The 25,333-nt window shown below is 42.9% G+C and overlaps 1 protein-coding gene and 1 non-coding gene across 5 annotated transcripts in view; one reads left to right on the top strand and one right to left on the bottom strand.

Annotated features, from left to right (window-relative positions):
* Positions 1 to 25,333, top strand: part of CC2D2A (coiled-coil and C2 domain containing 2A) — a 147,546-nt gene that overhangs the window by 25,192 nt on the left and 97,021 nt on the right. For all 4 annotated transcript variants that reach the window (XM_060655394.3, XM_078446255.2, XM_060655393.3 and 1 more), the window contains 5 exons: positions 5,309 to 5,397; positions 5,715 to 5,816; positions 13,647 to 13,748; positions 14,776 to 14,949; positions 23,845 to 24,007. In XM_060655394.3, coding sequence (XP_060511377.3) covers positions 5,309 to 5,397; positions 5,715 to 5,816; positions 13,647 to 13,748; positions 14,776 to 14,949; positions 23,845 to 24,007 — 630 coding nt within the window. The remainder of the gene's footprint in view (positions 1 to 5,308; positions 5,398 to 5,714; positions 5,817 to 13,646; positions 13,749 to 14,775; positions 14,950 to 23,844; positions 24,008 to 25,333) is intronic.
* TRNAL-UAG (transfer RNA leucine (anticodon UAG)) lies at positions 1,631 to 1,712 on the bottom strand. The gene has a single exon. It is a non-coding gene; the product is annotated as a tRNA-Leu (tRNA).

A 25,333-nucleotide genomic window follows, 5' to 3' on the forward strand; every position in this document is an offset into this window, starting at 1 on the left:
CTTTTCTTAGAAGGATACTAATCCCATCTTGGGAGACCTACCCTCATGACCTCACCTAATCCTAATTACCTCCCACAGGCTTCACCTCCGGATACCATCACATGGGGGTGAGGGCTTCAACATATGAATTCTGGGGAGACAAAAGCATTCAGTCCAAAACAATCCCCAAGCCTGGGAAGTGTGCTGACACACAGAGATGTGGGAGGAAGCAAGGGGCAGAGCCGCAATCCTGGGGTCCCAGCACCCCGGAGTCAGAAGGAGACATACACCAGGATAAAGGCCCCACGTTTTCAGTTAACATGAAACAGAAATGTTAAGGAGGCTGTGAAATAAAGAAGCAGAAAAGAAGAAAGTGACTGCAGAAATCCCTCCAGACCCCTCAGCAAATGTGAACTATCAGCAGCGCTGAGGCTCAAAACACAGGGCACAGCCCGCTGTTCTCAGCCTGTTTTGACTTTCATTGTATGTAGTTAAATTTTCACAACCGGTACTCCTTTGTTTGATAAAAATTAGAAAATCGGGAGAAGGAAATAGAAGAAAATAATTGCCCACATTCTTTCACCCTAGTGACAACCACCATTAACCTGAGGCCCTTTCTTTGTGCTGGGTTTCTTCTGTGTGACAGCTGAAGATACACTATGTTCACAGAGGGCTGACAGTGGCTGGAAAGACACTCCATTTTCCTACATCCATATGAAGGTGGTTAGAGTTGATGACAGTCCAAATGATTGTCCAACTCATCACGTTTTTTCCTCTCAAGCCTTGGGGATATCACCTCTGCTCCCCTCCAATTTTTCCTGCCAAGGTCAGCTGGCTTCTGTGCCGATGCTCTCCCAACCTCCCAGCTCCATATTTACATTCTATCCAGGAATATTATATCAGCGGGGGGAGATTATTTGGGGGAGAGGTAAGGCAGGCCAGTGGCGCGTTGGTGGCTCAGTTGGTTAAGCGTCTGATCTCGGCTCAGGTCATGATCTCGGGGTTCATGAGTTCTAGCCCCGGTTCAGGCTCTGTGCTGACAGCTCAGAGCCTGGACCCTGATTCAGATTCTGTGTCTTCGCCTCTCTCTGACCCTCCCCCCCTTGCTCTCTCTTTCTCTCCCTCTCAAAAATAAATGAACATTAAAAAAAAAAAAAAAAAAGGGCAGGGCAGGCCATGTTTTCCCAACCCTTTTGTCCACTGTCCCAATAAAAATTATGCTATATGTAAGTTGTCATTAAAAAGAATTCTGTCATATTTTAAATACTTTATTGATGACACAGATATATAAATAGTAATAAAATATAAATATAATAATATAAATATTAATGTCTTAAAATAAAAATGTTATATCACTGTTAAAGAATCTATATGGCACAGTGATTTGATGACCACTGTAATCTTCAAAAACCAAAAACAAGCCCTGAACAGTTGGAAATCTGACACCATTCCCCTTTCTTCTTAAGCTCCTTCATTCCAACCCCCCCCCCAAGAATTTTAAGTAACCTATTTCTATACTGAATTTTTTTTAATTTTTTAATGCTTATTTATTTTTGAGAGAGACAGAGACAGAGCACAAGTGGGAGAGAGGCAGAGAGAGAGGGAGACACAGAATCTGAAGCAGGCTCCAGGCTCTGAGCTGTCAGCACAGAGCCTGATGCGGGGCTCGAACCCACAAGCTGTGAGATCACCTGAGCCTAAGTCAGACGCTCAACCAACTGAGCCACCCAGGCGCCCCCTAACAAACTGAATTTTTTATTGTGCTATTATTACAATTATCAATGGTACACAACTGACGAAAGCATAAAAATACTATAGGATTTGATAAATCTTTATTAATCATAACAAGTGAGACAAATCAATAAAAACCTTTAGAAAGCATATTCTTTAACTAGAGAGGGAAGTTGGAAGAGGGAGGTCACAAAACAGGCATCATCACCATGCTCACATATTCTACATAATCCATGTGAGTCCAGATAATAGCAATTCAAATCCAAACCAAAAACACCCCATTTCTGATTTTATGTCCTCAGAAAGTCCTGGGGTACCCCATGGTAGAGAGTTCAGGTGTCAGCAGTGAGATTCACAGAGCAATGTTTTGCAAGAAGTATGGGAATCTCTCAGCACAAGTAGGGGGAAATGGAGAAGACTTCAGGTGGTGGAGAAGGAGCTATAGAAACTTCTCCGTAAAGACAAGATCACATCAACCTGGGACAGAAGATGACAAGACTAGAACACTACTTCAAAATGAAGTGCTTATCTTCTTACAAAGTAGTTGTTTCCCGAGGGGTCAGGTTTATAGAAGTGGTTAAGAGAAAAGTGGAAAGTGTCCACCATTTTGCAAAGCCTATCCAGAGAGAGAAATGGGTATAGTGAGTATGGTGATAGGACAAAGGAGACGGAGCAGAGAAGATCTGGAAGCATCTGCAGACGGGAAGCTGATGAAGCCTCCAGATGAACAGGTGTCCTGGGAAGCTAGAGCAGCCTTGTGAGGACATCATCCTGCTGCTTCTGCGAGAAATAACACCAGGTTGGCTCAGTTGGTTAAGAGTCCGACTTCGGCTCAGGTCATGATCTCACAGTTCATGAGTTCAAGCCCCGCGTTGGGCTCTGTGCTGACAGCTCAGAGTCTGGAGCCTGCTTTGGATTCTCTGTATCCCTCCCTCTCTGCCCCTCCCCATTTGTGCTCTCTCTCTCTCTCTTTCTCTCTCTCTCTCTCAAAAATAAACATTAAAGAAAAAAAGAAAGAAATAGCACCTTATAGAGGAAATCTGTATTTCACACTCATTGACATTATGTATAGAAGTTTAACAGGATGCTTATTCTCATTATTCGTGAGCTCTTGCCTCCAAATCAAGTCTTTAATGATTTTTTAAAACTTATTTTCATCATCCTCTTCTTATTCCATGCCATGGAGACTTTATTTACGCCAGGTTTGCTCGGCTGTGTCAAAGAGCCTCTGTACGTATGTGTGAGATCACACCCTTCCTCAGCCTTGGCAAGTCTGTTCTTCTCCCCCGGGCAGGAAAAATAGACACTTGGGACCACGTAGCAGATCAGTAATGTAGTGGAGTAACTGACAATAAATTAGGGGGAAAAAAATGTCTTACGAGGGTTATTGGACTTCTAGTTGCTTAAAGAAACACTGCTTCATTCTACCACGATAAAAATGAAAGCACCAAATCGTTACCAGTTCTTAAGTCAAAGGGGGTGGATGAGTCCACATGGTTTTCCATGCATATCACAATTCTTCGTGTTATCTGGAAACAACGGTTATCACATCAGGTTTCATCCAAATGAGGATTACGTTCATTCTGTTTGTATAATCTCCCTCATGCCCCCGTGCTTCCTTTATATGTTTTTTCTCACTGATTTAGTGCTGCACGGTGCGGGTGCAAAGGTCCTCAACTCCATCCTTGCCCTCAAGTGGGGCACATTCTAGCTGGGAAAAAGACACCTCCCCAGCTAGTTGTGCAGATCAGACTCGAGAATCTCTATACCCTTGAAATGTCTTTCACTCTCGCGAACTCTAAAATATCCAGCAAGAACTGCTTTTTATCATTTTAAAATCTTTCACAGTTTTTAAAAGTAATCCTAGAGGGGTGCCTGAGTGGCTCAGTCATTTAAGCCTCTGGCTCTTGATTTTTGGCTCAGGTCATGATCTAGAGGTTTGTGAGTTCAAGACGCACATCAGGCTCCACACTGACAATGGGTGGAATCTGCTTGGGATTCTCTCTCTCTCTCAAAATAAAGAAATAAACTTAAAAAAATATTTAAAAAAGGTAATCCTAGAGAAGCCATTTCATTTGTTTTATTCAGATGAGATAATGTTTAATAAAATATATTGTCTCTCTTTTAAACACTAATTCATAAAATTATTCTAGTGAATTAGGTGGTAGCTATTTCAAGTAAACTTGAAAAACTGGATTTTTTTAAGGTGGGGAAGTAAATAAATAAGGTGCGTTTTCATGCTTTTCTTTAAATTTTTTTTTAACGTTTATTTTTGACAGAGAGAGAGATTGAGAGAGAGAGAGAGCATGAACGGGGGAGGGTCAGAGAGAGAGAGGGAGACACAGAATCCAAAGCAGGCTCCAGGCTCTGAGCTGTCAGCATAGAGCCCGACCTGAGGCTCAAACTCACAGACTGCGAGATCGTGACCTGAGCCGAAGTCAGACGCTCAACCGACTGAGCCACCCAAGCGCCCCCATTTTCATGTTTAAAAACACTTATTATTGACTATTAAAGGACTTCTCTCTGGAGCAGAAGCCAGGTGGGTGGCCAGGCAGAGAACAGGACTGGCAAGAGCCAGTCAGGAAGCCCGACTTTGTCCCATCAGGGAACCACACACACACTCTGTGACACTTGCCATGTGCCTGCCCTGCGTGGCTGGGGACCATGGAACCTGAGGAGGAAACGGGTATTAACCAAATAATCACACAAATGTGTAAGTTCACAGTGTGGCCAATGCCATACAGGAAAAGTCTCGGGACCCTCAGTACATGTAACAGTGCATGTGATCTGCCATGGTTACGTGACCTTCAAAATGGAAAATAGTGGCTTGATGATTTTTTAAGCGAGTGAAAAAAGAACGTCAAGGGCCATCTCTTTTTTTAGTATCATTATTTTTAATTTTTTATTTATTTTTGAGAGACAGAGAGACAGAGTGAGAGGTGGGGAGGAGCAGAGAGAGAGGGAGACACAGACTCTGAAGCAGGCCCTAGGCTCTGAGCTGTCTGTCAGCACAGAGTCCGACGCGGGGCTTGAACCCAGGAACCGCGAGACCATGACCTGAGCCAAAGTCAGACACTTAACGGACTGAATCACCCAGGTGCCCCTACATATATCTAATAATATGTTTGAAATACATGCTGTGTCTATGATTTAGCCTAGGGCCATGGCTTGGGTCTCTAGAAGGGTTTCTCCGATTGAAGTGATCAGCGCTGTTGGAAAGCTGAACCCCGAACTCATTGGCCATCCATTCACCTACGAGCCTGTTTCTCATTCAACAGATTGGAAAGGCTCTTCCCAATGGTAACTGAATTGGTGTGCCTGTGCCTGGAATAGTTGAGTGTCATTCCTTTTATTCTTAGTTAAGTCGATGTGGCATTGCTGGCAGGACCGAGGTTTTCCGTCTCAGTCACAAAGAAGCCAAGACATGTACTTATTACGTCAAATGGACGGCTGTCAGCATTATCTCATCTTTGCTTATGTGAAGTTCTAAATTTGCAAAATAAAATTACATTCTCCTGTTATTTTTTTAATCTAATCTTCCCGTTGGAAAAAAAAGGAAAAAAAAAAAATGTTGTTTAATTTTTCTGTATTTTTTTAGGCTTACCTCCAATTCCTTCAGCTTCCAGAACGGGCTTTGCAGAATTTTCCATGAGGGAACGCATGAGGGAGAAATTGCAGGCTGCCAGGGTGAGAAAAACCACATGAATATTTTGTTCCGTGCTGATTGCCGTTCTCCAGGTCTTGTCTAGAATGCTGCGTTTGCTCAAAACTGCGTGCGTTTGAATGCCGTTAAATTTGTTTTTCATGTTTTAAATATTAATGTAGTAGTTAACATTGGCACAGGTGGAAAATTATGCTTAAGAAGAATTTAATGTCCTTTTTCTTAACCATTTCATTCGCTCTTATCTCTTAAAGAAGCGCAGCGTGTAGTTTTTAGTGACTGTCTGCCATCGAGATGGCGTCGGTGACACTTCGCAGCAGTAATTTTCTGTCTGCCTTTTTAGTCCAAAGCAGAAAGCACGCTGCTGCAGGAAATCCCCACCCCTCGGCCCAGGCGCTTCCAGAGTCCCAGTGAGAAAGAACTGGAGACCGAATTTGGCGCGGAGGTGAGAAACGGGACTTCTCTACTTTGTGATCAAAGACAGTGAGGCGGAGGATGACATTGCCAGCAAAAGTTTCTAGAACAGAGCTATGCACAGAGGAGGCATTCAGTGCTGATTAGTAGTCATCGTAGCTACTGTTTGTAGAGTCCTACTCAATGCCAAGTGTTTTGCCAGGTCTTTTTCTCATGTTACCATGTCATGATCCCAGCTCCCCTAGGGGAGTGGGTTCTGTTCTCTTCATTCACATGTGACCGATGAGCACACTGAGGTTTGAAGCACCTGCCATCCGCAGGTAGCAGGGCAGACGTGTGGAGGAGTCGGGATTGGATTCCGGTTCTTTCTCATTCCCAGGCTGTCTCGTGGGTCAGCATTGCTGGATCTGGGGATTTTCTGGGAAGCAGAGAGAGATGGGGGGGGGGCAGGAGGAAAGTAGGGTGGATTGGTGGCAGCCTTGAATGCCACACTGAAGAGCTTCGATCGTTTTCTACAAGCCATGGCAAGCAGTCGGCCATAGGATGGGGAGGTGGTTTGAATGCACAGGAGTGATTTTTGTTTGAATCTGAGGGGCTGAGGGGCATCTCCATGTGTGCTCCTCTGTCTAGAGATACATACAGAGGAAAGGACCGGGCCTGGAGAAACAGGTTTAGGATACATTTCTACTGCAGTGAGTTTTGAAGTTTGGAGAGGCCTTTGTTTCCTGACAGAAGACTGAATGAGGAGGGTTTTGACCTTTGGCCCATGAGGAGGACAGAAAGCAGTACAAGATAGAAAGTCTTGTCAGAAGGAGATAAAGGATTGGGGCGCCTGGGTGGCTCGGTCGGTTGGGCCTCTGACTTCAGCTCAGGCCATGATCTTGCGGTTCGTGGGTCTGAGCCTCGTGTCAGGCTCTGTGCTGACAGCTCAGAGCCTGGAGCCTGCTTCGGAGTCTTCTTTTGTCTCTGCCCCTCCCCTGCTTGCATTCTGTCTCTCTCTCTCTCTCTCTCAAAAATAAATAAACATAAAAAAATAAAATAAAAGAAGTAGATGAAGAAAGACAAGCCTGTAAGAGGGTGGAAGAAGGAAGGAAAGAGCAGAGCCAATGGCTCAGTGAAGTGTTTGCAGATCTAGTCCAACTGTTTGTTGTTGATGATGACGATTTGGGTTGTTTTTCACTATTGAGACAACACAGGCATGAAGGAATGAATTTCTGTGGAAAGGTCACTGATTGCTTAGAGGATGGCTTCTCTTTTTCTGTAATGAGATGTAATAAAATTTTGTCACGTTCATCCCAAACAAGCCAAAGATCGCATGACTACAAGGAAAGTTACAGCTGTGCACATGCGACGTGGCCCATGGTTCCTCAGTGGGAATACTCCGTGGGTCTGATGAAATGGCTTTATGATAGTTTATTACTCCACTCTGCTGAGAAGGCATTTATTTTTCTTTGATTCCAGTTATTTTCTTCATTGTAAGAGCCATAATTCTGAAATATTGGAAAATAAAGAAAAACTACCTAAAATCCCATCAGCTTGACACAAGGACTTTAGTTATGTGGGTAGGTGTGTGGATCCCAGCGTCTGGTCAGATGGGCTAAATGATAGCAGGGTCTGGTCTCTTATATCTGAGCTTACCTACACTTCCTGATTGATAGTCATTTCACAAAATCATGGCAGTTCTCACTTGTGCGTGGGCCATGAGTATGATATCCCAAATAAAGCTTCAAGTTGTAGAAGTAAAAATATACTCCCTTGGCTTATAGAGTATTTATGGCTTTTTGTGAGCAGGACCTTGACTTATATCCATTATAGTCTATATCCCCTAAGAGCCACTGTATGGATTTGAGGTGTTGGAAGAGGTCATCAAAAAGACGTGACCGCTGGTTGACCCGCGAGCTGGACCCAGGCAATTGGAGGCTTCTCACTCCCTCCCCAGTCATGGAAATGTGTGTTCCACCTGCCTTCCCCACTCCCAGAAGCTGTCCCCGGGGTACAGCCTTGAGACAGAAATGTGGTGTTGGCCATCTGTCTGGTATACTTGACTGAATCCAGTTAGGACCTCTGTACAGACTTCTAAGATTTGGCAGGCAGGCGTGGGAGTCTCCTTCTCTTGCAGGCATGCCTCATAATTTCCCTTGCTGATTAAAACTGCCACCTACCAATCTAGAATGGTTTGCTTCTGTCTTTAGTCTCTCCCTCTGCCCACATGGCCAATTTGCAAAGCAACATACAAGGCAAATATCAACTGCCTTCTCTTTTAATTTTTTTTCAGAAAAGTTATCTTTTTAAAACATTTTAAGAAATAAATATTTCTGAAATGGAAATGATAGGCAAGGAAAGGAGAAATTGAGCAGGAAAGAGAAGAGATAAGATGTTGTAACTTCAGGGGCGCCTGGGAGGCTCAGTCAGTTGGGCATCCGACTTCAGCTCAGGTCATGATCTCATGGTCCATGGGTTCAAGCTCCATGTCGGGCTCTGTGCTGACAGCTCAGAGCTTGGAGCCTGCTTCGGATTCTGTGTCTCCCTCGCTCTCTGCCCCTCCCCCGCTCACGCTCTGTCTCTGTCTCTCTCAAAAATAAATAAACATTAAAAAAAAAAATGGGGCGCCTGGGTGGCTCAGTCGGTCGAGCGTCTGACTTCAGCTCAGGTCACGATCTCGTGGTCCGTGAGTTCGAGCCCCGCGTCGGCCTCTGGGCTGATGGCTCAGAGCCTGGAGCCTGCTTCCGATTCTGTGTTTCCCTCTCTCTCTGCCCCTCCCCCGTTCATCCTCTGTCTCTCTCTGTCTCAAAAATAAATAAACATTAAAAAAAAAATTTAAAAAAAAAAAAAAAAGATATAACTTCAGACACAATGTGGCCTTGAGGGCCTAGAGGTCACTTCCAAGAGTGGGACAGGGTTAACCCTCTTAGTCTTCACTTAGCTGATCCAGGGGCTCCCAGATCTTGGCTGTAACTCATCTTCCAGTCCATTGGCTTTAAAAAAAAAACAAAAAAAAACCTCCCTTTGTTTTTTCCTCCTTGATGATCCTGAGTTGTCAAAGTGAATTTGGGTGAATGAGGTGGAAATGGCATGTAAAATTGCTTTTAGCACAGCCCTGGAACCATAACAATACTGGATGGTTTTAGCGCTCCACAAAAAAAAAAAAAAAAAAAAAAAGTCTTGGTAAAGAAAAATCAGTTCTCAGGCACATTGAATGAGATAAACACGCATGTTTACCTTAGCCAATTACAAAGAAGAAGGAAAGGCATCAGCTTTGTAAATTTTGGCCTAGAAAATGAAATCGCTTCAATATTCAGTTTCATTTTTACATTTCTTTAGATTCAGGTTACTCACGATGGTGCCTTTTGAAAGTCTGATTCGGCCAGCAGAGACTGTATAACTTTCCAAAGAGAAGAGTAAGCCTAGGTGGGCAGTAACTGGGGGGGGGGGGGGGGGGGTACAGGGTTCAGCTCATGGCTCAGAGACCTCCACGCATGGCAGCTCTCCCTGACGGGACCGGCTGACCTGGCAGGAAGGAGTAACTCCTTTTCCTGTGAAACTGCGACACACAGGCCGGACTCCACAGTTTTTTGGGTTGGTTTTTTTTTTTCTGACTCTTCCAATGTTGGACTTCAATACCATGGATGAGGGTTCGAAACAGCCAAGTTACATTAACAGTTGATTCAGCGGCCTTTTTTTCAGACCTGATCTCAGGTTTTTAACAGAACATCTCTCAGGCATAGTTCTTGATGTGTATGTACCTCAACCCAGAAGGAATATCCAAAAGTGGTCCATTTATATCCTATTGAGCAAAGGAGAGAGCCCAGATGCTGGACCTTAGCTGCCCAGCGTTAAAATGTTGGCAACCTCACTCACCAGCTGTGTGACCTTGGACATGTAATTTACCTACCCTCTGGACCCCACTTCCCACCTCTGTAAAAGGTGATACTACTAGAACCTAATTCTTGGTATTGTTTTGAGGATTCAACGGACTCAGACATGTTAACGCTGTTTTCAACACTGTCTGGCACATGGGGAGCCCTTTCTATGTAAGAGTTAGCTATTGTTAGAGACTGTAGAGTAAGAGGGAAAAGGAGAAAACGGTTGGGAATACTGGTCGGTAATCCGAATTCACCAACACCAACCTCTGTTTATTCTCTTTAGCATTTCTTTTTATTTTGTATGAGAACAAGGCAAAACACAAATGTCTAAAAACACGTGAATACTAAAGTGAAAATAGCAGAACATTTGAATATTTGGCCTCCGCTAGAGATGACCAGAATTATTCCTTCATTTGTGGGCCTGGTTCACTGTCCCAAGACCTGATTCTTTGATGTAGTCTATGTGTTGCCCAGCCAGCATCTACAACAGACGCCTTCCTGGCCGGTGTCCAATTGGCTCTGACAACACAACGTTACCATGGATGGCAATAGCCCAACCTAGAAGAGCCCAGTGGGGATCGCAGACATTAACGGACAATGTGGAGACAAGGTGGTTAAATTCCGTGCTGGAAAACATTTGGAGCCCACAGAAAGGGCACTTAACTCCAGCCATGAGGTTAGGTTATATAAAATTTGAGTTATCTCAATTTAAGCAGTGGTTTCTTACCCATGACTCCAAAAGCACCTGCAGCAAAAGAATAAATAGACACACTGGGCTTCACCAAAATTAAAAACGTTTGTGCTTCAAAGGGCATCATCAAGAAAGAGAAAAGACAACACAGAGTGGGAGAAATTATTTGCAAATCAGGTATCGCGTTTAGTATCTTGACTAGTATGAAGCATATACAAAAATTTCAGGTGTCTACAAGACAATACAGATTAGGATGTCTCTTAGGGAATCAAAAATGTTGAATGGTAGTTTAGAAGAGAAGATTAGGGCTTGAACTACTATATTTTGTATTTGTGCTATGGTAAAAGTGATGGGACTTAAGATTGTCTTGTTCAAATTACAAGAGGCCTATAGAGCCTTCGTAGAGGACACAATAAATCCAAAGGTGACAAAAAATGCCAGCTGGATGCATGGACTATGTGGTGATCGGCACTCAGTATTTGCTGCCTTGAAGTTGAATGTACTTTAGTACTTTAAGATTATACAAATGTGTTATAGGTAACAGTTCTTTAAAATTTAATTCCACCCACTCAGTCATTTTAAGTGCATTTAATGACCTTAAATGTACTAATAGAATTTTTTATTTTTTTACCGTACCAATATAAATATCATTTTAGATTTGATAAAAGTTACATAACAGACTTTTATATCAAGTGTATATACACTGTGATAAAACCACCACTCTGGCAAATGAAGCACGCCAATGAAATTATATTGTGTGACTGTAATATCCTCTGAGCCAGGAAAGTACAGGAAGAGATGGAAAGGAACAAAACGCATAAAACACTAAACTGTCGGTATGCACATATTGGGCTACCTGGAATTTAACCTACTGATTTTATTTTCTAAACTACCAGTGTTAGACTTGCTGTCGGGTCTCATGTTTTATTCACACCATTTCTCACAGATCCCTGAAAGCTAAGGCTTGCCTGTTCAGAACCAATCTGTCCCCTCTCCCAGCGGTTGACCTCTTGGCTTATTTTCCATGTTTTCAAACCCACCAGTCTGTCCCATGAGCTGTAGAAGGTGGCAGATTCTGAGGCAGACAGGGGCAGAAAGGCATCTTCAACAGCACATGAGAAAGGCTTAGCCCCATTTCGGGAGAGGATCAGACTTGACAGAGCTTTGGAAATCCCCCTGACCAAGCCCTGGAATCGGCTCTTTATTCTACCCTAATATTTTAAAATCATTTGTCCTTACACTGAATAACATTCATCTGCTTCTTTCCTCATCAAAACAACATTTCAAATTCTGGAATTTACCAAGACCAACAACTCCATACTTTGCATTGCACCGTGGAATTTACTCTCCAGTGCAGCTTCAACTTTTATATGGTTGAGTTGGTATATAACTATTGAATCTAACTTAATACTGCGAAATGAGAAAACAAAGGAAAAATGTAGAATTTTACACAAGTGGGAATGGCATATATTCTCTTGATACTATGGTAAATTATACCCAACTGATATCTCGTTGTTTTTTTAAAGCTTTTTATTTTTTTAATTATTTTTTTAATGTTTATTTATTTTGGGGAGAGGCAGAGACAGAAGGAGACACAGAATCCCAAGCAGGCTCCAGGCTCTGCGCTGTCAGCACAGAGGCCAACACGGGGCTCGAACCCACGAACGGCGAGATCATGGCCTGAGCCAAAGTCAGACGCTCAACCAACTGAGCCACCCAGGTGCCCCAACCGACACCTCGTTTTTATTCTGGTCATGCTGGACATCTAGCTGTACCTGGGTGAAATTTCATAGCACCCTGTTTTATCGCACTCAAGGATCTCAAGCTCTCGCCACCGGCCTGTGGAGACCCGCCCAGCCATTCTGAGACTTTCACAAAACTGGAAGGGCCAGGAGCCTGGGGCAACTCTTGCACACTGGGAACAGAAGCCATGAGAAAGGATCCACTCTTCCATGTCCTAGGCAGGCAATTCTGAGAAGCACTGTCCTCAGCGGGACTCCAGTGGGATAGAGCCCTGGTCACCACCGCGTTAGCCAGCTCAGTAACATTCGCCAGAATTGGCTTTTCCTCCTGTTTCATTCTCCCCAGTTCCCAACTCCTGTTCTTTGGTACCACTTTTCAAAATAAGCCACAAAAATCAGGCACAAAAGACCCTTGCATCAGGCTCTAATTTCTGGCAGACTAAAATAAAACTTTTATAGCCACACGATGTACATACAAGCTAGGAAGATAAAAGACACGTAAGAAGAAAATGAAGAATGTGACACTAAGACCCACCGTTACTGAGCCGTAACTAGGGGCATATTTTAGGTGCATGGCCTTATTTGATGCTCAAAGCAGGTGGCCTAAGCTGTTAAGTGATGGAGTTGGGATTCAGGGCTAGGCAGTCAGACTCCAGACTCCATGGTTTGATTACTAAGCTATACAAAGCAGCACCTGATGTGCCTCAGACAATAAGATTCTAGAAAAGAGTAGTCTGAGAAAGGAAGTAGCTGTGCATGGTCTGGAAAAACAGGCAGCACTTGAGAAGCATAGGTGGAGGGGCCCCAGTATGGGTGTACTATATTCCGCTCGCCCTAACTAAAGTCATTCCATGCTGTGACACAAGTCTCAGCACAGATAATAATCTGCACGTAGAATAAGTGTGTCCCTTCTTACTATGAATGTCTAGATATGCTACTAGAATGGCTTAGAGTCGCTCCAAAGGAAGGGTTGGCATTTGGATTGTGCTGGGTGGGAAAAAAGGAATCCTCGGGTTCTAGGAGGAGTGGATTAGAAGCAGAAATGAGGACAAAGTGAGGACAGCCCCTGGTGGATTGGCCTGATCAGAGGACAAAGGGAGCCCCCATAATGAGAATCAGCACATTGAGCTATCAGAGACAGAACTCGTTTCCAGTGGGAAGGGCCCCTCCAGGGGTTTGCAAGGACAGGCCTCGCGTCCTGGAGGCTGTTGGTCAGATACAGTCACTTTCAGACATTATTGATGCTTTCCGTCATAGACTGTTTGGAAATGGTCCTCTATGAACTACGTTATCTATTGATCTGCAGAAGAAATAGCATTTGTCATGTTAGGGCCTAGTGAGTATAAAATTCTATCTTTGTCGAGTCTTGAGAGAGACAGAAGTAAGAAAATATTCAGCAACCTTAACCTTCAAATATATTTGACATTTGTAAGCATTTCATACCTTGGGAATGGTGGTCTACACCAATGGTCTGAGGTTTCCCCTTTGAGAGTTCATGTTTATTTTAGAACATGTTTAGTTTCTTGATTTAAGTGTTCTGTCTATCCTATTTTCCACTCCTATAGCCAGGGGAGGAGGCACAAAAGACTGAACAAGAAGATGATTCCCAAAGTCGCTCGAGAGTAAAGTTCCGTGATTCTGTACGAAAAATCAAGACTAAACCCCCGGTGAGAAAGCCTGTCTTTTTAAATCATGCCTGCTTTAAATCATGTGTTTTGTTGTCCTGTTTGTGTTTTTCAAATATATCCAGTGAGAGATGCCCATATATATAGCCCGACTCTTATTGCAGTGGAGTATGCAAGAGAAAAGCATGAGAACTGATTCTTACTTTTAAAATGCTTAAATCTAGGGGCGCTTGGGGGGCTCAGTCAGTGAAGCATCTGACTCCTGATCTTGGCTCAGGCCATGATCTCACGGTTCGTGAGTTCAAGCCCCAAGTCGGGCTCTGTGCTGACACCGCAGAGCCGGCTTGGGATTTCTCTCTCTCTCTCTCTCTCCCCCTCTCTCTGCCCCTCCCCTGCTCACATGCATTCTCTCTCTCTCTCTCTCTCTCAAAAACAAATAAACTGTAAAAAATAATAAATAAATAAATAAATAAATAAATAAATAAATAAATAAATGCTTGAATCTACTAGGAGAGATTAGAATACTGTCTGACTGGATGAAGAGGAGTACAGGGCAGGGCAGGAAATGTTAGCAGGAAGATTATTTGTTCAGCTCTGCAGTTGTACCAGCTTTCATTATGGGGAAAAAACGGGGTAGGAACTCAGGAGGAATCAAAACCGAAAAAGCACATTAAAAAAAAAAAAAAAAGTTAACAAACCCCTGAATTGCTCCTAATTAAACAAAACTATCTCAACAGTGGCCTATAAAATAATGAATCTACTTTTTTCTTTTTTTTTCTTTTTTTTTGGCATCTTAATCATCTTTTCAAAAGCTTTTACTGCTGTACATAAGATATTGATATGCTTATTAGAATGTTCGCTAGCTTATTAAAGAAAAGTAACTCGTGAAAGTATTAGAGGAAGCCCCCAACTGCCTGCTGCACTTTGTTAAAGTTTGTGATGGGTCATCTCGGACCTTCGACAAAGGTAACACGTGTGGGATGCCTCCAATGTGCCCAGTACCATTAGCACCCGGCACTCACCTCGGCTTACGCAACCTGAAGTTCTATTACTTGCTGTTTCTCCGTAGGTCCCACCTGGCTTCCCTTCTGCCGAAGAAGCCTATAACTTCTTCACTTTCAACTTTGATCCTGAACCGGAGGAATCAGAGGAAAAACCGAAAGCAAAAAATAGAGATGGAACTACCCAAGAGGAGGAGGAAGGAGAGGAAGAAGAGCCACCTGTGCAGGGAATCCACAAAACGGTATTTAATATTACGACGGTTATGAGGAGAGGGATGATGATGATGTTACTGACCACAATGGTGACACTGGTGATGGTGATGACATCTTCGCCAGGGAGTGGCTGAGGACAGACTTGTCACCACCACGCAGCTCATCCATGTCTTCATTGAAAGCAATGGGGATACGACATTGCCATTACTTTCTGTAGCCGCTGATTTTACCCCACGGTTTGGGTAATAAGGACCTTGATTAAATCTGTCCATTTCTCTCTGGTGGAAAAAGAGAAAAGCCCAACCATGTGGCTTGCCGGTTCTTGTTGCTAGACCCACACAGTGTTAGCATTCATTTCATGTGCAAATTGTTCACCTCTCCAAGGCACATGACGCCTGCTCTCTCTTCCCACAACCTTACAGGTGATCAGTTTTTTATGCCCCATTCCACACCCGAGCTACAGCTCAGATTCTATCATCGTGGGAGGTATATGTGAGGCAAAAGAAAACACACCATTAAAAAAAAAATGGACAAAGGACTTGAATAGACATCTTTCCAAAGAAGATCTACAGATGGGCAATAAGTACATGAAAATATGTTTAACGTCACTAATCATTAGAGAACTGCAAATCTAAACCACAACGAGATACCATTTTACACAAATTAGAATGGCTATTATTTTTAAAAAATGAAAAGAACAAGTGTGGACAAGGATTTTAAGAAACTAGACCCTTGTGCATTGCTGATGGTGACGTGAAATGGAGGAGCTGCTGTGAAAACAGCCTGGTTATTCCTCAAAAAATTTAAACATGGAATTATTATGGTCCCACAGTTCCACTTCTGGGTTTAGACCCAAAAGGATAGGAAGCAGGCACTCAAACAGATACTTGGACACTTATGCTGATAGAAGCATTGTTCACAATAGCCAAAAGGTGAAGGCAACCCAAGTGTCCATCAACAGATGAATGGATGAACAAACTGGTGTAGACATACGATGGAAAAGTATTCAGCATTAAAAGGGAAAGAAATTCAGGGTACCTGGTTGGCTCAGTCAGTAGAATGTGTGACTCTTGATCTCACAGTCGTGAGTTTGAGCGTCATGTTGGACATAAGGAAGGAAGGAAGGAAGGAAGGAAGGAAGGAAGGAAGGAAGAAAAGGGAGGAAGGAACAAAGGAAGGAAGGAAGGAAGGAAGGAAGGAAGGAAGGAAGGAAGGAAAGGGAGGAAGGAACGAAGGAAGGAAGGAAGGAAGGAAAGAAGGAAGAAAAGGGAGAAAGAAAGAAAGAAAGAAAGAAAGAAAGAAAGAGGAAGGAAGGAAGAAGGAAGGAAGGAAGGAAGGAAGTAAGGAAGGAAGGAAGGAAGGAAGAAAAAGATTTGGAGGCACCGGGGTGGCTTAATGATTTAAGTGTTTGACTTCAGCCCAGGTCATGATCTCACAGTTCATGAGTTCGAGCCCCGCGTTGGGCTCTGTGCTAACAAAGCAGAGCCTGCTTCAGATCCTCTGTCTCCCTCTCTCTCTGCTCCTCCCTGCCCCCTCTCATAAATAAACAAACATTTAAAAAAAAGATTTATTTTTTTAACAAAAAGATTTGGATATGCCAATTATATCTCAATAAAACTAAAAACAAATTTTTAATATGAAATTTATTGCTAAATTGGTTTCCATACAACACCCAGTGCTAATCCCAACAAGTGCCCTCCTCAATACCCCTCACCCACCCTCCCGTCCCTCCCATCCCCCATCAACCCTCAGTTTGTTCTCAGTTTTTAAGAGTCTCTTATGGTTTGGCTCACTCCCTCTCTAACCTCTTTTTTTCTTTTCCTTCCCCTCCCTCATGGTCTTCTGTTAAGTTTCTCAGGATCCACATAAGACAGAAAACGTATCTGTCTTTCCCTGTATGACTTATTTCACTTAGCATAACACTCTCCAGTTCCATCCACATTGCTACAAAAAGCCATATTTCATTCTTTCTCATTGCCACGTAGTATTCCATTGTGTATATAAACCACAATCTCTTTATCCATTCATCAGCTGATGGACACTTAGACTCTTTCCATAATTTGCCTATTGTTGAAAGTGTTGCTATAAACATTGGAGTATAAGTGCCCCTATGCATCAGCACTCCTGTATCCCTTGGGTAAATTCCTAGCAGTGCTATCGCTGGGTCATAGGGTAGATCTATTTTTAATTTTTTGAGGCACCTCCACACTGTTTTCCAGAGTGGCTGCACCAGTTTGCATTCCCACCAACAGTGCAAGAGGGTTCCCGTTTCTCCACATCTTCTCCAGTATCTATAGTCTCCAGATTTGTTCATTTTGGCCACTCTGACTGGCATGAGGTGATATCTCACAGTGGTTTTGATTTGTATTTCCCTGATGAGGAGCGACGTTGAGCATCTTTTCATGTGCCTGTTGGCCATCTGGATGTCTTCTTTGAGCAAGTGTCTATTCATGTTTTCTGCCCGTTTCTTCACTGGATTATTTGTTTTTCAGTTGTGGAGTTTGGTGAGCTCTTTATAGATTTTGGATACTAGCCCTTTGTCTGATATGTCATTTGCAAATATCTTTTCCCATTCCATTGGTTGCCTTTTAGTTTTGTTTTAAAAAGGAAATTCTAGTTTTAAGAAGGAAATCCTAATAGATACAGAAAAAAACATTTGACAAAATTCCATTTTTTGGGGTGGGGAGGGGAGACATTATAAAGCCTTTTTAATAAATACATACATACAGACATAAAAAGTTTTAAAAAGGAAATCCTAACAGATACAGGAAAAACATTTGACAAAATTCCTTTGGGGTGGGGGGACATTCTAAAACCTTTATTTAGCATCAGGTAGATTATTTCATTATAACACTTGTTAACTTCAAGACAGCAATTAAAATAATTTAGTGACAGCTATCTAAAGCCCCTTGGAGCAAGATGTCTGCCTACCGTTGGGTGGAAAAGTACCGTAAGATTAACATCCTCCAATAAAGCAGCAAAGCCATACAGTAAGTCTCCATACACATTTTAAGTACATGGGTGCCTTGCAAACTTGAAATGCACATATAGTTTGGTACTTATATCTGATACATGAGTGCAACTTAATGTCTCTGGTGGCATTTGCCGCAAAAGTTGAAGCGTTTAGAAATGTTTGTCGTTATGTAATGATGGTGATTAGAATCTATTTCTAGGGCATTTTGATGAATTGCTAGATTTTATACAAATTTTTAATTCAAACACCTTTTAATTCTAAGGACCTTGATTACAGAAAATTGTAAGAGTAAATTTAGAGCACGAAGGTACCTTTTCCAGTTGAATTCTTTGGAATTTCCAAATCAGGAGCACCTATTCTGATTATTCTGGTGTGTTTTTTTGTTTTTGTTTTTGTTTCTTTTTGGAAGTGGGAAGGAGTAAAATTGAGAGGATTAGTATGAAGGAAAGCTGTCTTTTTTTTTTTTTTTTTTTTTTGGAGGGAAATAGCTTTTATTTAGAATAATTTTGTATTTCCAAAAGAATTACAGAAATGTTACTCAGTTTCCATACACCCTTCACCCAGCTTCCCCAAATATAAACAAATTACTGCCATAAACTATTAAAACCAGGAGATTAATGTTGATAAAAATACCTTAATCTACAAACCTGATTCAAATTTTGACAATTGTCTTTTTGTAGTCCAGGATCCTATGTTGCTTTGAGGCTTCATATCTCCTTGGTCTCCACCCATCTGGGAAAGTTCCTCAGTCTGTCTTTATCCTTCTTGACATTGACAAGTTTCAAGAATACTAGCTAGTTATTTTAAATAAGTCTCTCAACTTGAGTTTGTCTGATATTTTCTCATGATTTAGATTCAAATTACATGTTAAGAAAAATATTTATTTATTTATTATTTTATTTACTTTTACTTTTTAGATTTACATCCAAATTAGTTAGCATATAGTGCAACAATTATTTCAGGAGTAGATTCCTTACTACCCCTTACCCATTTAGCCCATCCCCCTTCCCACAACCCCTCCAGTAACCCTTAGTTTGTTCTCCGTATTTATGAATCTTTTCTGTTTTGTCCCCCTCCCTGTTTTTATATTATTTTTGTTTCCCTTCCCTTATGTTCATCTGCTTTGTCTCTTAAAGTCCTCATATAATTTTTGTCTTTCTCTGACTAATTTCACTTAGCATAATACCCTCCAGTTCCATCCACGTAGTTGCAAATGGCAAGATTTCATTCTTATTGATTGCTGAGTAATACTCCATTGTATATATATAGCACATCTTCTTTATCCATTCATCCATCGATGGACAGTTGGGCTCTAGGAAAGCTGTCTTTTTAACATAGTCTTTGCAAAATGGCATAATCCTCTCTACATTTGAGTGCATACACATTGTATAGAAGAGGTCTAAACACTTCAAAGTTACATCTAAAACATTCATGATAAAAACTCATAAATTAGGCATAGAAGGAATGTACCTCAATGTAATAAAGGCCATCTATGACAAGCCCACAGCTAACATCATACTCAATGGTGAAAAGTTGAAAGCTTTTCCTCTAAGATCAGGAGCAAGATGATGCTGCCCACTCTTACCTTTCCTATTCGACATAGTACTAGAAGGCTAGCTAGAGCCATCAGGCAAGAAAAAGAAATAAAAAGTATCCAAATTGGAAAAAAAAAAAAGTAAAATTGTCTCTACTTGCAGATGCTATGATTTTTTTCTTAATTTTTTTAATGTTTATTTATTTTTGAAGAAAAGAGAGATAGAGCATGAGTAGGGGAGGGGCAGACAGAGAGAGGGAGACACAGGATCCAAAATGGGCTCCAGGCTCTGAGCTGTCAGCACAAAGCCCAATGTGGGGCTTGAACTCACGAACCGCAAGATCATGACCTGAAGTTGGAAGCTTAACCGACTGAGCCACCCAGGTGCCCTACAGACGTAATCCTGACGACTCAACTAAAAAATTGGGAGACCTAATCAATGAATTTAGTGAAGTTGCAACATACAAAGTTAACATACAAAAATCGGTAGTGTTTCTTTACAGTAGCCATAAGTTTCCCGAAAAAGAAATAAAGAAATTGATCCCATTTACAATAGTATCACGAACACTAAAATACTTAGGAATAAATTTAACTAAGCAAGTGAAAGACCTGTACTCTGAAAAGTATGACAGTGATGAAAGGAATCAAAGATACAAACAAATGTAAAGCTATCACATGTTCATGGATTGGGAGAGTTAATATTATTAAAATGTGACTACTACCAAAAGCCATCTGTAGATTCAATACAATCTCTATAAAGGTTTCAATGACACTTGCTACAGAAGTAGAAAAAAACACTCCTAAAATTTATGTGGAACCACAAAAGATGCAAAAAGCCAAAGTAATCCTGAGAAAGAACAAAACAGGAGGCATCGCTCTTTGATTTCAAGCCATATTATAAAGCTTATAGTCATCAAAACAGCATGGTACTGGCATTAAAAACAGACAAATAGGTCAATGGAATAGAATGGGCAGTACAGAAATAAACCCAAGCATATATGGTCAACTAATATTTGACAAGGGAGGGACGCCTGGGTGGCTCAGTCTGTTGAGCATCAGACTTTGAGTCAGGTCATGATCTCACGGTTTGTGGGATCGAGCCCCATGTCAGGCTGTGTGCTGACAGCTCGAAGCCTGAAGCCTGCTTAGGATTCTGTGTCTCCCTCTTTCTCTCCCTTCCCCCGCTCATGCTGTCTTTCTCTCTCTCAAAAATAAACAAACATTCAAAACAAAATTTTTTAATTTGACAAGGGAGCCAAGAATACTCAGTGAAGAAAAGACAGTCTCTTCAATAAATGGTGCTAGGATAATTAGATATTCACATGTAAAAGAATGAAAGTGGACCCATATCTCAAAATGGATTAAAGGCTTAAATGTAAGACCCGAAACCACGAAACTCCTAGGAAAAAAAAAAAAATACAAAAAAAGCCCCTTGACATGGGGGCTGGTAGTGAGTTTTTGGAGATGATACCAAAACACAAGCAACAGAATCAAAATGGAATTTTTTACCTAGGCTTACAGAAGCTTGTTCCATACTAATTGGTTTACAAATCAGTATTCAGCTTGTTCTGACTCTGGATGTCTCTGGAGGTTGCAGACGAGGCCAAGAACGCAATCATTTGGAAGCTTGACTAAGCAGGAGGGTTTGCTCCCAAGGTGGTTTATTCTTCTGCCCGGCAAGAGCTGCTGGCGGGAAGCCTCAGTTCAGAGGCTCCCCACAAAGCTGCTTGAGTGTCCTCATGACACGACAGCGGATTTCCCCCAAAGCACGTATCCGGGAGGAAACAAGGAGGAAGCCACGGTGCCCTTTCCTGACCTAGAGCCAGAAGCTACATACCTATACTCATAATCCTCAATTCCAATGAAGGAAGTCATTGAGTGCAGCGCCCCCAGAACGGGAGGAGAACCAGGGTCCGCTTCTGGAAGCAGGACTGGCAACAGATTTGTAGGCTTCTGAAATCATGACACTTGTCTCCAAAAGCCACCTCTTCTCTCTTTTGCGTGTTTCTCCCCTGGAAGCGACGTGTTCCTAAAACTGCCCTTTGAAATCGTGTGCAAGGTGAGGCCCCGTCCCCGTACTCCATGCGCGCTCTTGTCTGCTCAGACCCTTCCTCAGTATTTTTATGCTCAAGGTGGATTTAGTCTTTCTGGCAGAGGTTGCAGATTATTTGTAGCTCTTCTTTTCTGTCTTCTCTGCCGTATTTCTCAGTCTGTCTCTGCTCACCGCGAAGCAGAAGAGGGGCACAAGCGAGAAACGTCACACACTGAAATTAGGGCACTTTTTTCTTTTTTTACTTTTTTGACGATTTTGGAATTCTCTGTCTTCAAGTTGCGCTGAGAGCTTGGTCAGCACATAGATTCACTTCCCCTTCTCATTGTTGTGTATATTTGGGAAGAAATATTAAGAGACAGGTAACCAGGCAACCACCTGTGCAAATCTCCACGGGATTTTAAAAGACGTTGCTTAGGGGGCGCCTGGGTGGCTCAGTCAGTTAAGCATCCGACTTCAGCTCAGGTCATGATCTCACGGCTTGGGGGTTCAAGCCCCATGTCGGGCTCTGTGCTGACAGTTGGAACCTGCTTTAGATTCTGTGTCTCCCTCTCTGTCTGCCTCTCTGCCCCTCCCCTGCATTATCTTTAAATTATTTATCTTTAAATAAACATTTTTAAAGATATTGTTCATTAATGGGCACTGGGCTTCAATCTAAAAAAAGAAAAGTGGTGGAGGAGAAAGAGAAGAAGGAGAAAAGTAAGGTGGAGAAGGAGAGGAGGAAGAAAGAAAAGGAGAAAAAATTTGGAAACTACACAAACAAAATTAATATGCTTCAGCGAACATTTGTGATTACAGACCCAGTACTTAGAATTTTTATGAATTCTAAGTCCGATAATTCTCACAAAACCCTAAGAGGTAAGCTCTGTTAAATATCGCCATCTGATGGGTGAGAAAAACAAGGATTAGAACAGTAGGTAAGGTCGGGCGTCTGAGTGGCTCAGTCGGTTAAGCTTCAGCTCAGGCCATGATCTCATGGTTCATGGGTTCGAGCCCCGCGTGGGGCTCTGTGCTGACAGCCCAGAGCCTGGAGCCTGCTTTGGATTCTGTGTCTCTGTCTTTCCCTGCCCCTCCCCCACTCATGCTCTCTCTTTTTTTGTCCCTCTCTTTCTCTAAAATAAATAAACACTAAAAAAATTTTTTAAAAAAAGAACGATAGGTAAGCTCCCCAAAGGCAGGCAGGCAGTGCAGGGAGCTGGGAGGCAAGACCCAGTAGCCTGAGCGGAGTGTGGACACAGCTGTCCATGTTGTGTCCTGGGGTCCGTGCCGGTCGGAAGGTTAACATACTACATAACTTCTGGGCCCAAGTACTTTAACTAAATGTGGAAGAATGCATGCCATCAGAGGAGGCCAGAATTGTTGAGATTTCAGTAGCTTTGCGCAGCACACGTCTTCTGTCTTCAGCCCATTCTGATTTTGACATTTCCCAAGTACGTGGAGTAGTGAAAGACAAAAAACCCACCTGTTAAATATGAAAGGCCAGACAGCTTTAGGCCTTCATTAAAAAAAAAAAGATAAACAGGGCGCCTGGGTGGCTCAGTGGATTGAGCGTCCGACCTCAGCTCAGGTCATGATCTCACAGTTCTTGGGTTCAAGCCCCACATCGGACTCTGTGCTGTCAGTGCAGAGCCTGCTTCAGATCCTCTGTTCCCCTCTCTCTGCCTCTCCCCAACTCACGCGTGCTGTCTCTCTCTCTCTCAAAAATAAATTAACATTTAAAAAACAAATTTAAAAAAAGGTACACAAAAAAAAATTTTTAATTTAAAAAAGATAAACGGGGGTGCCTGGGTGGCTCAGTCGGTTGAGCATCCGACTTCGGGTCAGGTCATGATCTCGCAGTTCATGAGTTCAAGCCCTGTGTCAGACTCTGTGCTGACAGCTCAGAGCCTGGAGCCTACTTCCGATTCTGTGTCTTCCTCTCTCTCTGCTCCTCCCCCTTGCTTGTGCTCGTTCTCTCCCTCGCTCTCTGTCTCTCAAAAATAAATAAATAGACATTTAAAAAGATAAACAAAAGGATGGGACCCCTGAGTGGCTCCGTCGTTTAGGCGGCTGACTTTGGCTCAGGTCATGATCTCACGGTTGGTGAGTTCGAGCCCTGCATCGGGCTCTGTGCTGACAACTTGGAGCCTAGACCCTGCTTTGGAATCTGTGACTCCCCCTCCCTCTCTGTCCCCTCCCCAGCTCATTCTTTGTCTCTGTCTCTCAAAAAATAAATAAACGTTAAAAATTTTTTTTTAAAAATAAACAAAAGGAAAAGGTAACTTTATTATAAGATATATTGTTTGATGAATTTAATGTCATTATTATTTTTCTAAGTAAACTGGTAATCTTAACGGATCTTTTTCCATCTGTTTAATCCGCTGCAGGATGAACAATTGCTGATTAGTGCTACAGAGGCCGAGGCTTTTCTGTGGGGCTTAGATCACGCAGCTGCGGATTTTGTGGCAGTCAGACCTGCAGATTATGAAAGCGCCCACGTCCGACTACAGATGGAAAAAGAACTCCTGTTCGTGCCCAGCAGGCTGACAGGTACCTGCTTTTTTTGCCTTCTTGCTCAGCGTGGGCATCTTCATTTTCCTTCAGATGAAATATGGCTGGTGTCTGAGGATGCCCAATTTCTAATCTGAGTTAGTCATCAAGAAATACCTTTTGGGGTCCCTGGGTGGCTAGGTCAGTTAAGCATCCGACTCTTGGTTTTGGCTCAGGTCATGATCTCACAGTTTCGTAGCTTGGAGCCCCACATTGGGCTCCAAGCTGACAGCACAGAGCCTGCCTGGGATTCTCTGTCTCCCTCTCTCTCCCCCTCTCTCTCTCTCTCTCTCTGCCCCTCCCCCACTTGCACTATCTTTGTCTCTCTCAAAATAAAAAAATAAACTTTAAAAACAAAAAGAAGAAATGCCTTCAGGTGAAGCTAAAATAAAGAACATGAGAAAATGCCCATTGAACAAACGCTCACTGATAGACTAGCGAAAGAAATACCAGGATGTTGTGGGGGTCCCCGCATCAAATCAGCAACCTGTGCTGGGGACGGAGAACATGTGAGACTCCAAGATTCTGAGATTCGGGCTGTGAGAAGGAAACTCTCTCTGCTTCATCCTCTACCCACTCAACCTTTCTAGAACACTTCTATGACCAGACATGTGTGGGTTTCTTCCCACACCGACCAACTCTCCAACACCAGCCGGATATCCTATAGCTTACTACCTGCCTGGGGCTAACGCAGACCCCACAAATAAGGGCTCGGCCCCACAAGACTACTGTCTACCTCAGACACCAGCCTCAAGTAGTGGGTCCCCACGTTACCCACACTTGTGCTCGATTTTGCCACAAACTGGGGGCTCCGTGACCCCCTCCTCAGCTTTGATCATTTGCTGTAACAGGTACATAGTAGTCAGAGAAATACTTCTACTTGCTGGTTGATCATGTAAGAAAGGATATGAGAGAGCACACACGTGAAGAGATTCACAGGGCAAGGCACGAGGTGGGGGACACGGAGCTTCCATGCACCTCCGCACATTCGGCAACCAGGCAGCTCTTCAGACCCCTTCACTTAGGACGTCTATGGAAGCTTCTTACATAGGCACGATCATTGTAGACCAAATCACTGCCATTAATGAAATCTGTAGTCCCTCTCCTCTCCCAGAGGTGGGATGGAGGGCATGGCTGCTGAAAGTCCCAACCTTCTACTCACAAGCCTGCCCACCAGACCAGCCTGAGACTCTCCAGGAGCCCCCAGCCACCAGGCATGTCACTGTCATGCAAAAGGATGTTATCACGTGAGCTTTCTGAGGGAGCTGCAAAGCAGGTTGGCTGAGGTTCCTCACCTCAGGGAGGTGGAGGTCGGGAATGGTTAAG

The sequence above is a fragment of the Panthera onca genome, chromosome B1, assembly GCF_046562875.1.
Source record: "Panthera onca isolate mPanOnc1 chromosome B1, mPanOnc1 haplotype 2, whole genome shotgun sequence".
In the NCBI taxonomy this organism is placed as follows: Eukaryota; Metazoa; Chordata; class Mammalia; order Carnivora; family Felidae; genus Panthera; species Panthera onca.